The sequence below is a fragment of the Cardiocondyla obscurior genome, linkage group LG04 (genome assembly GCF_019399895.1).
Source record: "Cardiocondyla obscurior isolate alpha-2009 linkage group LG04, Cobs3.1, whole genome shotgun sequence".
NCBI lineage: Eukaryota > Metazoa > Arthropoda > Insecta > Hymenoptera > Formicidae > Cardiocondyla > Cardiocondyla obscurior.
In genome coordinates this window covers 197,403-211,054 of record NC_091867.1, presented here as the reverse complement: position 1 = coordinate 211,054, position 13,652 = coordinate 197,403, and the positions used below count along the sequence as shown (strand labels likewise).

General features: G+C 35.6%; 1 protein-coding gene across 1 annotated transcript; it reads right to left on the bottom strand.

The window, feature by feature from the left end:
- Nucleotides 1-488: 488 nt before the first annotated feature.
- Nucleotides 489-9,487, bottom strand: LOC139101923 (uncharacterized). Its single transcript, XM_070655435.1, has 2 exons — nucleotides 1,379-9,487; nucleotides 489-1,168 (listed from the first exon to the last, which is right to left on the bottom strand). The coding sequence occupies exons 1-2, from the start codon at nucleotides 1,653-1,655 to the stop codon at nucleotides 489-491; spliced, it is 957 nt and encodes a 318-aa protein (XP_070511536.1). The 5' UTR covers nucleotides 1,656-9,487.
- Between the last annotated feature and the right edge of the window lie 4,165 nt (nucleotides 9,488-13,652).

The following is a 13,652-nucleotide window of genomic DNA, read 5'->3' as shown; positions in this document are numbered from 1 at the left end:
TTAATTTGTCCGACTGAAAATAACGACAATGTGGCCCCGGCGCCAATTAATAAATCTACTGGGCGTGGTACGTGAAATTCGGGATCAGCAAGTCTCACGTTTGCGGGTATTTCTATAAACTCACGCTGAAAAACTTTAGAAGGAGTGCATTCTGTAATGCTCAGGAACGTAAAGCATGTCAATTCTTTTGAGAAATTATCGTACGTAGATTGAATAAATATTCGAACAATACCTTTGGATACAGTGCCCGTTGAATTAATGGTATTAATCGCTAATCATTGACTGACTGAACGTATGCCTAATTGTTTTATTATGGATTCCGTAATGAAATTGGCAGTGGCGCATGTATCGAGTAGAGCCCGGTATTTTATTGATTTTTTATTCTTATTATTGTAAATGTAAACCATCGCGCTAGCTAACAGATGTGGCAAACAGGCGCGTGTGGTAGCTGAAAGACTTGTCATCATTTCGTCGGACCTTTCATATAGTCAATCCTTTTTAACTATAACAGATGGCTTTGTCTCAGATTGATTATTGTGCGTAGGATTTTCGGTATGCAGAAGTACGTTGTGACGTTTTTGGCATATTGGGCAACTCGTAAATCTACATGCATTAGGACGATGAGAGCACAAACAAACATAACAAACTTTCGCATTTTTTACAACATCTCGACGTCTTTGTATCGGCATTGTTCTAAATATGTCGCATCGGTAAAGCGGATGTTTTTTGATCTTATAAGCCATGCAATTCGGTACTTCGTTTACTACAAATGTCTGATTTGCAGGAGGAAAGCATTTTCGCTTATTTGGCGGTTCAAATTTATTCCGATCATTTTCAATCGTTTTAGAGCGTTTGCGTTTCGATGCAGAGACCGCTGTCTTATACAGAAATTCGTACATTTTATCGAAAGTAGGTACTTTGTCACGTTCTAAAGTAGCCTCCCATTTATCAATTGTGTGTTTCGGCAATTTACTTTCTAAAATGTGAATAATCATCTCCGGTCCGACCGTAATATTTAATGCAGTTAAAGACGCGACATGTTGCTGCGTATCGTCAGCTAATTTAGACAATCCGCTCGTTGATTCCCTTTCTAAATTTAGTATCATTGATAAATGTCGAGAAATTAAAACCCGTTTTACTTTATATACTCTTTCGAGTATAGCCCATGCTTTCGCGTAATTCATCTCGTCGATTGATAACATACTTAATTTACTTTTGGCTTCGCCGGTTACAGATAATTTCAAATAGTGTAATTTGTCAATTTCTGATAAATTATTTTGAGAACTGATCATGTTGTGAAACTCGTTTTTATATGATAACCAATTTTCGTATTTGCCATCAAAAACCGGGAGCAGAGCTTCAGGCAATTTAATCCGGCGTGTATGTGTTGGTATAGGAGACGAATTTATTTGTGGCAAATGGCTACTCGCACTACTTGTACTTGCACCGGCAAAATTCGCTGCATTTAAATGAGTTTCAATCCTATCTGCGATTTCGTAAAATCGTTCTTGGATACTTTTGAATTCCGCCTCATCGGGATCAATTAAAGCAAGCTCATCGTTATACTCTTCGTATGCATTGTACAAAATGGTTAACCGGTTTAGACGTAATTTTAGTGTAACATTATCAAGCGATCCCTTCGTAAAAAGATTCATTAAAGTTGTTCGCGCCTTTTTTCACATAATGAATTTATTCGGTTTATGTTATTAAACTCGTTTCGATTCTTTCCCTAGCAACGATAAAAATATTGATTTTCTCGGTTTTTTATTTACATGTTCGGTTTCGTTTGTTAGTTTAACAGCAGATGTTGACGGAGACACATGTTTGTGAAATTAGAGTATTTGTCAATAAAGCAGAGAAATAAATTTTAAAAGTTGTCAATGTATTACGGGCTGTTCCCGGGAAATTAAGTGATTTTACGGGCTGCTCCCAGAAAATTATCTATCAGTTTTAACAACGGAAACAGGCTGCTCCTGTAAATTGTTTGGGCTGCTCCCATTTGTGAAACAGGCTGCTCCTGTAATTTGCTCGGGCTGCTCCCGAAAAGGAATTGGGCTGTTCCCATTTGAGAAAGCAGGCTGTTCCTGCCGACTCATAATTTCCACAAAGAAGGAACAAATTTATAATTTATTCGGATAGAAACAAAGAGGTTTTGGTATCGTTTCTAAGATCCAGATTTAAGTTATTTTCTCCAGATCTGTGAGTAACTCAATTAACATTTTTCTTTGTAATTTCCGGTTGTAAGCATGCATGCGTTTTGTTATGAATTTGTGTATCAAATGTAATTCTCAATTACGGCTTTTTCCCTCCTCCCATGCTGGGGGAGGGTTTTTTATGCCAATTAAATCCTCCTTTTTCTAATTTTCAAATTTGAGTTTTTTATTTGTGTTAGTTTATTTTTTTCTAAACTAACTTTTCTTCTATAAGAATTTTCAGCCACCTGGTTTAAGTCTTTTACAGTTCAATTCGATTATTTACATACAAAAGTTGTAATTTGCGTTTTAAAGGACGTTCTTTTTTGCAAAATAAATTTACTTCTCTCGGCCATTTTTTCAGTATCAAAATAGATAAACAAATTAAGTTGGCGTGTTTGAAAATACTGTCCTGATAGAAGACTGGAGTCGCAAAATCTTTGAATAGCCTTTGATGAATGCTCTTTCTGCGTATGTCGTCTGACGTCAGGCGACGGCGCCATTCTTAGCCATTCCCCTGTCGCGTTCACTCGCTCGCAGCTTCCTTGTCGCTCTTACGTTACACATTTTAATTATTTTTTCAATAACGGTTGAGAATTGTATAAAATGACATAGGACTTATTGACTTGTATCCACGAAACCTATCTAACTCTGAGAGTTTGACAATATGGGGACGGAACACCTTGTATATATAGGGTGTCTCAGATCAAGTAAACGTAATTTTAATAGTTGGTAGGGCTTGTAGAAACAAATAGAAAAATCCTATGCCATTTTGCAATTTGAGCGTTTAAAATCGAGATATCAGCATTAAAAAAATTGGCGCCCCTCGATTCACTGAGATTGACAGATTAGGTAATCGGTTCATAGATGCCCGAAGGACGTTGCGCGGGCGAGAGAGGAGACGGTGTGTGGTGAAAGAACCGCCTTGCCGTTCAAAATAATACTCTACTTGTCTCAACCAGGAGATCCTGGGACTTGATTCTACCAGAAACTGAAATCTGGGACTGTCGGCACGGCCAGCTCGAGGGGTGAAGTGAACTCCGCCTCCTCTGAGAACTCTCGAACCTCGGCCACCGGCCCTCGAGATTAAAATTAAACATTTCCTGTCGCACCGTCGCCAACAATGGGGTGGAGTTCTCTCCGTTTTGGCCGAGAGCTCTCGGCTAACGACACGTAGCCGGTGCCTCTATCCCTTCGCGGACCGCCGCACCGAACCGCGATCATAACATTGTCGAACTGAGATCTCCGGCGTTGATCGTCTTCACCGTCCCCGGCCTTTAAACGGCAACCGCGTCTGCCAGCATTTAAGTCGTGATTCCGCGCCTCGTATAAATCTCCGTCAGCTGCTCGTTGCAGCGTAACTACGCATACGAATTATAATTACGTCATTGCATTCTGTCACCCGATTCATTATAAATTCGCGCGCTCAACCACCATCCGAGATTTGTTATTGCGTCCGACCGGCGTTATATTTTATATGTTATTTTATTATTTGCTTATTAATTAATAAACGTGTGTGTATTCTAACTCCAGTCTCGTTGCATAACCGGACTTTATCTGATCGAATCCAGGAATCCCGACGAGCATACTGCACATAGCTCGCTAAGATCGACATTCAATCGTACGGAAAACGAGGTCGTTTCAATATTCACTTTACAAGAACGGGAGAGAAAAAGACCGGACGAGCCTCCAAAATGCTCCTTGAGAAAACTTGCGTTTTCTCAACGTTTTCTCAACGCGTTTACTCTCACTCTCTGTACTTCTTCGCATGCAGGTGAAAGAAATAAATTTATGCTCTCTCGTAAGAAAAGAACGAAACTTTATTGTACAACTCGTTTACAAAATAACACCGGGAGACTTAGTTATGTGACCGTTCTCTCTTGAAATTAACTCCGAAATCAGCTGTCGATATCGATCCATCGGCAGATAGCTGATCGATCACTTTCTGACAACGGAAAACATCCTGTTGCTGAAATTGAGTTCGCAATCCTAAAGATGCGCCCACCGCGGTCGTAACAGTATAATAGCTAAGTATAAATAATATATAATATTTTTAACATTAACTAATAAATATATATTATACAAATATTTATTAATTTTTTATTAGATATTGAAAAATGCAAAAATAAGAGCTTTTTATTTATGTTCAACTTATTTTATCCGTTTAATACGGTTACAATAGTTACTAAATCTCTAATAAATGTAAATATAAATAGACAAGTAGAAAAAAAAACATTTAGTAATTAAGATATTTATACAATCTTTTAGTAATTTGATGCTTACGATAATTGTAACTATATATTTACATATCACAGTACTTATCAACTACATTTTCCTACTTAACGGCATTTCGAGCAATATTCGCTGTAGAAGATGGACAACACTATTAATATATTTATGTATTATATTATATTATATTGGCGAACCAAGTTGATTATTAACAGATACTAATTTTTACTTTAGATAAGCTTTAAATGTTTTTTGGACGTTACAACATGTTGTTCAGTCTCATTTGTAGAACTTGGTCAATTACGTGTTTCTTAATTGTTTAAACAGTGTTTAAAACTAAAATTTAATTAACCAGTTGCTAAATTAAATATTGTTTTATTTACAAGTTGATACGTCAAGTAGTGACACTGATTAGATTTAAAGATTTTCGTTCAGTATAGACATTAATTTTTCAGATAAGTTTTAAACTAAATACAAAATGTTCCTTAAGTGCGCGGCAAAATTTTAGGAATAGATTTCTAATACATAGATAAGAAAAGAAATCAATTTTTGTTTAGATCAGATAAAAATTGAATTATGTGATACAATTTTCACATCATTGTAGAAAAATTTTTTTTCTACGTTTGTACGTCATCCAATGCAGATCAATACACTAAAGATTTTACATAACCTCACAGAAAGAAATTCCATAGGTTTTTGTGCCGATATCCTAAAACGGATAAATGCACATTAAAATAGAAAAGGAAAAAAAAAATTCCATAGGTTTAAATCTGATGAGCGTAAAGCTAAGCAATTGGCTTTCACGATAACTGAAAAAAGATTGTTAATTTCTTTTAACGGGATTCTATGATGATGTGAGATTTGTGTCACAATAATCATAATAACTCAGAAACTAATCATGTTGATTTTTATTCGGACTTTATTTTTTACCTAAGCATTAAAAATTTATTCTTAAAATTGTGTCGCGCACTTGAAAACCTACACCTTGTACAAATAAGTTTGATTCTAAAATATTATATTATGTGGAAATTAGACTTGGTCATAATTAGGACAGTCTTCTTGCGACAACTTTAACAATATTTTAACATATCTTGAATATCCTATATTATTTTTAAATTATATTTGGCCAATAACATGTACAAGATTGTATCACGTTTTTTCGATCAAAAATTTATCTAAAATGTATTTGTTACTGTCCAGTTTTTCTTAAATTGACCCGTCAGAGTTAAAATTTTTGAATGCAAAGAAAATATATAAAGTAACGATGTAAATATTGTTAACTGTATCTAAATCTGTATTCGTAACATAAAATTAGAAAATAATAATAAAATAATATGTGATGCTGTAGTGTCTCTTAACAAGTAACGAGTAACAAGTAACAAGTAACAAACTCTGTGTATCATTTACACGAGTAGCCGAATTCAAGACAAATGAGATATCGAGATTTTAATAAAAGTTAAACCAATAGAACATTAAGTGGGTTTATTCGAAAGATTGGAATTAATTTTAATAAAAAAAGTGTGTTTACTTATGCTAGTCTAGAAACTGAGACGTTGCAAAATCAAAATCGCGGGTTGAATGAGCACACGACAGGCGGCGATAAGTATTATCTAAAGGGAATTAACGGAGTTAGCGAGGATACGGACAAGCGGGAATACTTACCGTTGCCTGTCGCCTTCACTCACCTGCAGCTTCTTTGTCGCTCTTACGTCTAAATATAATTTTTTTTTTTCAATAATGGTAGACAATTTTACAAAATGATATAAGACTTTAATAGCATATACAGGGTGTCCTAAAGTCACGTAAACAAACTTTGGGGATAGGTAAAGCTTGTTAAGACAAAAAGAAAAGAATCAACGTGGAAGAATCAACGATTGCGCGATTATATTACCAAGTGATGACAACAAATAGCTGTTTTAACAACTACTGCCGGAAAGAATGACTTTCATTTATGGTGTACGACGACTTGGAGTGCATTCAAGAAAAGACGAACGTCAATCCCATAGCATCTACGTACACACATCAGCATCATAAGGTATTCAGCATAAGCTACTACGTGCACTGTTCGTATGACGATTCGCTGTAAATGTTTAAGTTCCACCGCAATAAGAACTGTATTGCGCTATTTGTCAAAAAACTTAAAAATTTAACGCACAATTAAAAAACATTTCTGTCAACTAATGTACTCATGATAGGTTTCACTCAAGAAAGTGTTGTTAATTTCTGGATTTGAATACGTCCAGCATGAGGTCGTAAATCCCGTGAAATAGATGGCCTTTACTTATAAAAAGACTTATGTACTTCAAAATCGTTGTTTTCTATATATTTTATTTTAATCGGTCGGATACACTGTTCTCTCTGTCACATTGCGACGTACTCTGATCTGCTTAGTGCTTCATGAGCGGAGTTGCCTCTCTTATTTTAACGCGCATGCCCGGCTGTGACGCAAAAACCCTGATAGGTCCCCTCTGAAAGGCGACCAATAGTGACGCGATAGAGTGCTCGCAGAGGTACGATTAGTCAAACGATAGCCCGCGTAATTTCAAATATAAAAAATGTTTCATAAGATCTGAACAATCTGCCTGCCTTGAAGGGTTGGCTTTCAATAAAAAGAAAGCTTGACCTAACTCGGAAACAATTACGCTTAATAATATAGAATAAGTAAATAGTTTGTAAAAGATATTTTATTTTCCCGTGTTGCCAAGTGCCCGTTTCAGTTTAAGTTAAGCGCGTCAAACAAAGAAGAAAAATACGATTATATTTTGTTTTTGCCGCGATACGAGAGAAGACGCTCGACGAAAGTTAGTTCGCCTGTGGGCCTCAAGCTGTAAAGATATTCCTGTGAACTTCACATTGTTAAATACATATACTGAAATTGAAATCTACCGTACGGATCATTCATTCCAAACCCGGATCCCTACAATAATATATAAGAAAATTAATTCTAAACAACGCAAACTAAATTTATAAAAGAAGAAAATAAACTTATATTGATGACAATTTAATGAGTGCGACAATGCGAAAGAATATTTGTAATCGAACTTATTTAAATTTAAGACTTAACTCAATGCTTTACTTGTAACGCTAATTAAAAGTAAGAATGCACGTTCGAATCTTAATAATTACGAGGTATAAAATTGTTGTTAGAGCTTAAAACTACATATTAATACAAGATAATAATCGGAAGCGCAAACTTAAGAACTAAAGAATACAATTTGTCTTAACTAAAATCTGATAAACCGAACAAGAAATCAAACGATTTAAGGAAATACAGTTCGAGTATTCATTTAGCTACATGAACAGTATTGCTAGTTTAACAAGTGGTCTTGCCATGTGGAGTTTTAACCATAGCTGAACGAGCAAAGCTATCGGATCCAATCTGGATGCTTTCCACGCGGCCGGTAGACCAATGTAAAGGAGGCACTCCTTGTTCTTTAATTAAGACAAGTTGACCCGGATGTAATTGAGGCCCCTTGTTCTTCTTCCATTTGTGGCGCTTTTGGAAGGAATTTAAATATTCTAAACTCCATCTGTTCTAAAATTGCTAACGCATACGGTTAACCACCTGTCCACGGGTGAGTCGATTTAAAGAGATATCGCAAATGTTTGGTTCAAAAAAACTGTTTATAGGGCTTCCAATCAAAAAATGATGTGGGCTAAGATTAGCCAAGTCAGTTGGGTCAGAACTTAATGCCTGAAAAGGACAGGAGTTCAAGATCGCTTCTATTTCACAAAGTATTGTTTGAACCTCTTAAAAATTTAAATGTGATCCCCCGATGATACGCGTTAAGTAAATTTTGGCTGATTTAATGGCAGATTCCCATAAACCACCAAAGTGTGGAACGTTTGGCGGGATAAAGCTCTAAACTACACCATTTTTAAGTAAAAATTTCGCGATGTGTTCAGCTACCTCGTTGGATTTTAAAAGTTTGTGCAATTCTCGGATATGTCTTTTGGCGCCTATAAAGTTTGCAGCATTGTCAGAATAAATGTGTGTGGGTTTTTCTCGTCGAGATATAAGACGCTTTAAAGCGGATATGAAAGCGTCAGTGGAAAGATCGCTCACTAACTCCAAATATACAATTTTAGTAGCAAAGCATACAAATTGCGCGAGATAAACCTTACGATTTGGTGAATTTCGACGCATATCTTCGCGTATAGTGAGCGGTCCGGCGTAATCCACTCCGCAGTGAGCGAATAAACGGGATACGGAAACTCGGGCGGAGGAAAGGAAGTCCATTACAGTTTCTGAAAAAAATAGGTTTAGCCTTAAAACAAATAACTCAGCGACCTTGTTCGTAAAACTAGATGGATTTATTTTATAATAGTTATGCACAGAAACATGAGGAGGTCACTAGATTTTAATTAGAATACGCAAACACATCATTTATAATGAAGCGGTCGCCGCTCACGCTCTATTCACGTGACGTTGCACGTGTTCGCTGAATACCGCACTGGGTGTAAGTTCAGTTGAGTTGAAAAGCACAATGAGCTCACAAATAAGAGAACACGAAATTATATTAATCGCGTGTGAGTCTATTATCTGATTTTGAGTCTATTCTACCGCGAGTATCACTGAACCTCTTGGCGTTGATGAGACGACAATGGTGATGTACCTGTAATTTCCGCTGAGTTGCTCCTTCTTACAAGTTGAGAAAACCATGTAATTTACGCTGAGTTGCTCCTTCTTATAAGTTGAGAAAGCCTACAATTTTATCTAAGTTGCTTCCGTTGAGTCATCCTAATCGCCAATGTAAATCTTGAGTTACACAAACCGCGCACGTGTTATCACATTGAGTGCCAACGTACAATTTCTGGCACCGGAACCGGCATCGAGCGGGCGGAACATCAAAGCGCCGCTAATCGATTAACGGATCGATTAGAAATCAATCGGTGCTGCAGTGCGCCCATGAGGTGCTGCCGCTGGTACATTTAATCGCATTATTATATGGACCTATTATCAATAGATTTTAGTCTCTGTAAAGAAAAAATAGCGCTCCATAATATGCTTTAATATAATAAGTTAACGTTTGAGACGCTGCCTAAAGTACACACGTGATTTCCGTTGCGCGTCATTCTTACCTACTTCCGTTTCTTATTCTTCTGTTCTGTTACTACTGATTAAGCGTACACGTGGAACCAATTGTCTTTTTCTTTTGTTCATATATAATACATCTAAACTACTAAATCACTCATACTATAGTCTTATTTCATTGCGATTTACCCAATAGGTTATAGGCCCAGTGAATGTAAAGATAGAAAAAGTAGTTAAGGTTATATTGTAATTCGCACTAATTATTTCAGCTGAAAAATTTACTTGTACCTTTTGGACTACTGTAACAAGAAGAAAAATGGACAAGTTAATTGTCAGCAAGTTTAATGGTAATGATTTCGCAGTGTGGAAGTTTCAAATGACGGGATTTCTTAAATTTCATGGTCTACTGGAAGTAGTTGATGATACAAAGAAATGACCAAGTACAGCAACTGATGAATAGGACAAATTAGATAAGAAAGTAGGATTTTAAATTGGATTATTATTAGAGTCATCTCAAGTACGGCAAGTCATGAATTTAAAAACTTCTTTTAAAATGTGGACAAGGCTCGAATTATATGAACTGAAGAACGCCACATCTAAGCATTTACTTCTGCAAAAGTTTTTTTAATATAAAATGGATGCCAATGTTACTATTGCACAACACGTTGTAAAAATTGAAGAAATGTCAAGACAACTTAAAGACCTCGGACATAAACAAGAAGAAGCTGCTATAATAACCAAAGTTTTGCACAGTTTACTATCGTTATATAGAAATTTGATTGCAGCGTGGGACTCAGTACCTGAACCAGAGCAAACTATGAAAAATCTATTGCCACGTCTAATGAAAAAAGAGTTGCTCAACAAAGGAGTAAGTGGATTAAATCTTGGTAATGATAATGTAAGTAATGCCTTGTACAGCAAAAGTAAATGTTATCAAAACTATTCTAAGAAATCAAATCAGTTTAGTAAAAATCATTATACGCACAAAAAATTTAATGATAAACGTCACAACTGTGGCAAGTATGGTCACAAACGTTCAGATTGTCGTCTAAATAGAAAACCGCATGCTGACAACCAAAATAATTTAGCATTTTCAGAGAAGGAATCGCATGCATTTACAGCCACTGAATGTCTATTATCAATTGATTGGAAAGAAGTATGGCTGGCAGATAGTGGTGCGAGTTATCACATGGCTCCACGCAAAGAATGGTTTTCAACGTTTGAATCTCTAGAAGACAGGAAAATTTTGATTAAATTTGGAAACGATGACACAGTCAGTGCTAAAAGCATTAGTAAAATAAATACTAAGTCAACTGTCAATGGCAAAATAAAAAATCATACGCTACATGATGTATTATATATTCCTGAGCTTACACGGAATCTCTTCAGTATTGGAACTGCAACAGGACGTGGTGCTAAAGCAGAATTTACGAAGAATAATCTATTGATGAAAATTAATGGAATAGTGACAGCAATCGGAAAAAGAGTTGCAAATTGTATGTATCAGATGGACATAGAAGTAAATATTAAAACAGAACAGACAAACGTAGCAACAAATGAAGAATCACTGGAATTATAGCATGCTCAACTTGGACACGCAAACATGAAGATTGTTTGTCAAATAGCTAAAAATAATTCTGTAATTGGCATGAAATGTAATACTTCATCTAACTCATTATCAACTGATTACTGTGAAACTTGTATACAAGGAAAACAATGCAGAAAATCTTTTCCACAATCTAAAACTCAAGTTTCAAAACCTGGTGAACTCATTTATTTTGATATCTGTGGCCCGATGAGAATTCAAAGTATAGGTGGATTAAATGTAATGGCAGTATTCGTTGACGACTATAATGAAATGGTATTTGTAAAACCAATTAAGTCAAAGGCAGATATTTTAGATGCAGTATAGGATGTAATCACCGAAGCATCTACAGCATGACATCGAATAACAAAGTTAAGATCAGACAACGCCAAGGAGTTCAAATCAAAGAAATTCAAAAAGATTGTACGCAAGTATAACATACATCAGAAAATTTCTACGGAATATTGTCCAGAACAAAACGGAAAGGTTGAATTCCAAAATAGGACCATAGTTGAAATGGCACGTACAATACTAACTGCAGCTAAATTACCAATAAATTTATGGGGTAAAGCATCAAATACAGCAGCACTTATCCGAAACATCTTACCGCTGGATCGACTTAATGGAAATACTCCATGGGAAACTTGATTTGGTTCTAAACCTAATGTTGAATATTTACCTGTTTTTGGAAGTAATGCAAATGCTTTAATCGAAAATAAACAGTGAACAAATTTGCACAAAAATCTGAAATATTTGCACTTGTTGGTTTTGAGTTAAAACAAAAGGCTTATCGTTTGTGAAAACCTAAAACAAGAAAAGTAGTTATACGCAGAAATGTTAAAATAATAGAGCCTACTTTTAAACAGACAAAAACATATGTTGATACACAATCTGAACTACAGTTAGATCTATCTAAAAATGATAAATTAAAACAAATAAGTGATGAAGATGAAAACGCAGAAGAAACATCAAGTAATGATACACAGCAAAAACCAAGAAAATACAGGAGACGCATCTGGACACAAGATCCATCAGGAATTGCCACAAGAACACGAATAAAAACAAGCTGCACTGAAACTAAAAAAGATAAAAATGAAAACAATAATAAACAATCTTGTCTTGCATATGTCCTCATGGCTAAAACATGTCCTCAAAATATAATTGAAGCAAGAAATTCACCAGAGGCAGAGCAGTGAGAACAGGCGATGAACGAAGAGTTAAAATCACTTGTGAAGAATAATACCCGGGATCTAGTTAATCGACCTCAAAGTCGTCAAATAATTAAGAATAAATGGGTCAATCGAATTAAAACAAATCAAGATGGAAACATCAACCATTATAAGACAAAACTTGTTGCAAAAGGATATCAACAAAGGGCAACATCGATTATACAGAAACGTTTGCACCGGTCGCTCGATCCGAATCAATTCGAATTTTAATGTCAATAGCATGTGTAAACAATTACGAAATCTATCAGTTTGACGTAAAAACTGCCTTTTTGTACGAATAACTTAAAGATGATATTTACATTAAACAACCCGATGGCTACAATGATGAAAGTGATAAGGTCTGTAAACTTCGAAAAAGCTTATATGGATTGAAACAGGCACCAAGACAGTGGAATGAAAAATTTGACACATTTCTAAAAGAATTTGGTTTAATTGCATCACAACATGATAAGTGTATTTACATTGCACAATCACAAGCACTGTATTTTGCACTGTATGTAGACGACGGTCTAGTTATTGGAAAATCTTTACAAATCATTAATAAATTACTTGACGCAATGAGTAAAAAATTCGAAATACATATACAGAAGCAAAATGTTACTTGGGCCTTGAAATCGAACGAGATAGAAAAACGCATAAATTAAAATTACAACAATTAACATATATCAATATTATAATAAAAAATTTTTAAATAAAGAATTGCAATCTAGTAAAAGTACCTGTAGATCCGAACTCGACTTTAACAAAATATATAGATGAAGATGGAAATCCTGGACCAGCTATCGACGTTCTTTTTCGTGAATTAATTGGTTCATTAATGTACTTATCAATTGGTACTCGCCCTGATATTTCATATGCAGTAAGTACACTGAGTCAATTCTTGGAAAATCCTTTAATTGTACACTGGGAAGCTGCTAAACGTGTACTAAGATATATTGCTGGTACTTAGAACTTGGGAATTGAATTCAATCAATCAGACAATTCAAACATTCTAATAGCATACTCAGATGCTGATTACGGATCCAGTCATGATACAAAAAAATCAATCAGTGGAATAATACTTATGTTAAATATTAGACCAATTATTTGGGTTTCACGCAAGCAAAGAGTCGTTGCAATCTCAACAACTGACTCAGAATACATAGCACTCTGTGATGGAACAAAGGAGGTAGTATGGACACGAATCGCAATTATGTCCTTATGTCTCGTCCGGATGATATAACTATGTAGTTGTGCTTTTGCACGCTTTACGACAAGTGTTCAAAAACCCCCCAAAAGCGAAAGTGGCGCCGCGCCTCGCCCTGGTTCCACACTAGGGGGTCCAGGCGCCATGCTGCTCATTGTGTTCTGTTCGTTCTTACGTGCAACACGTGTTAAGCTTA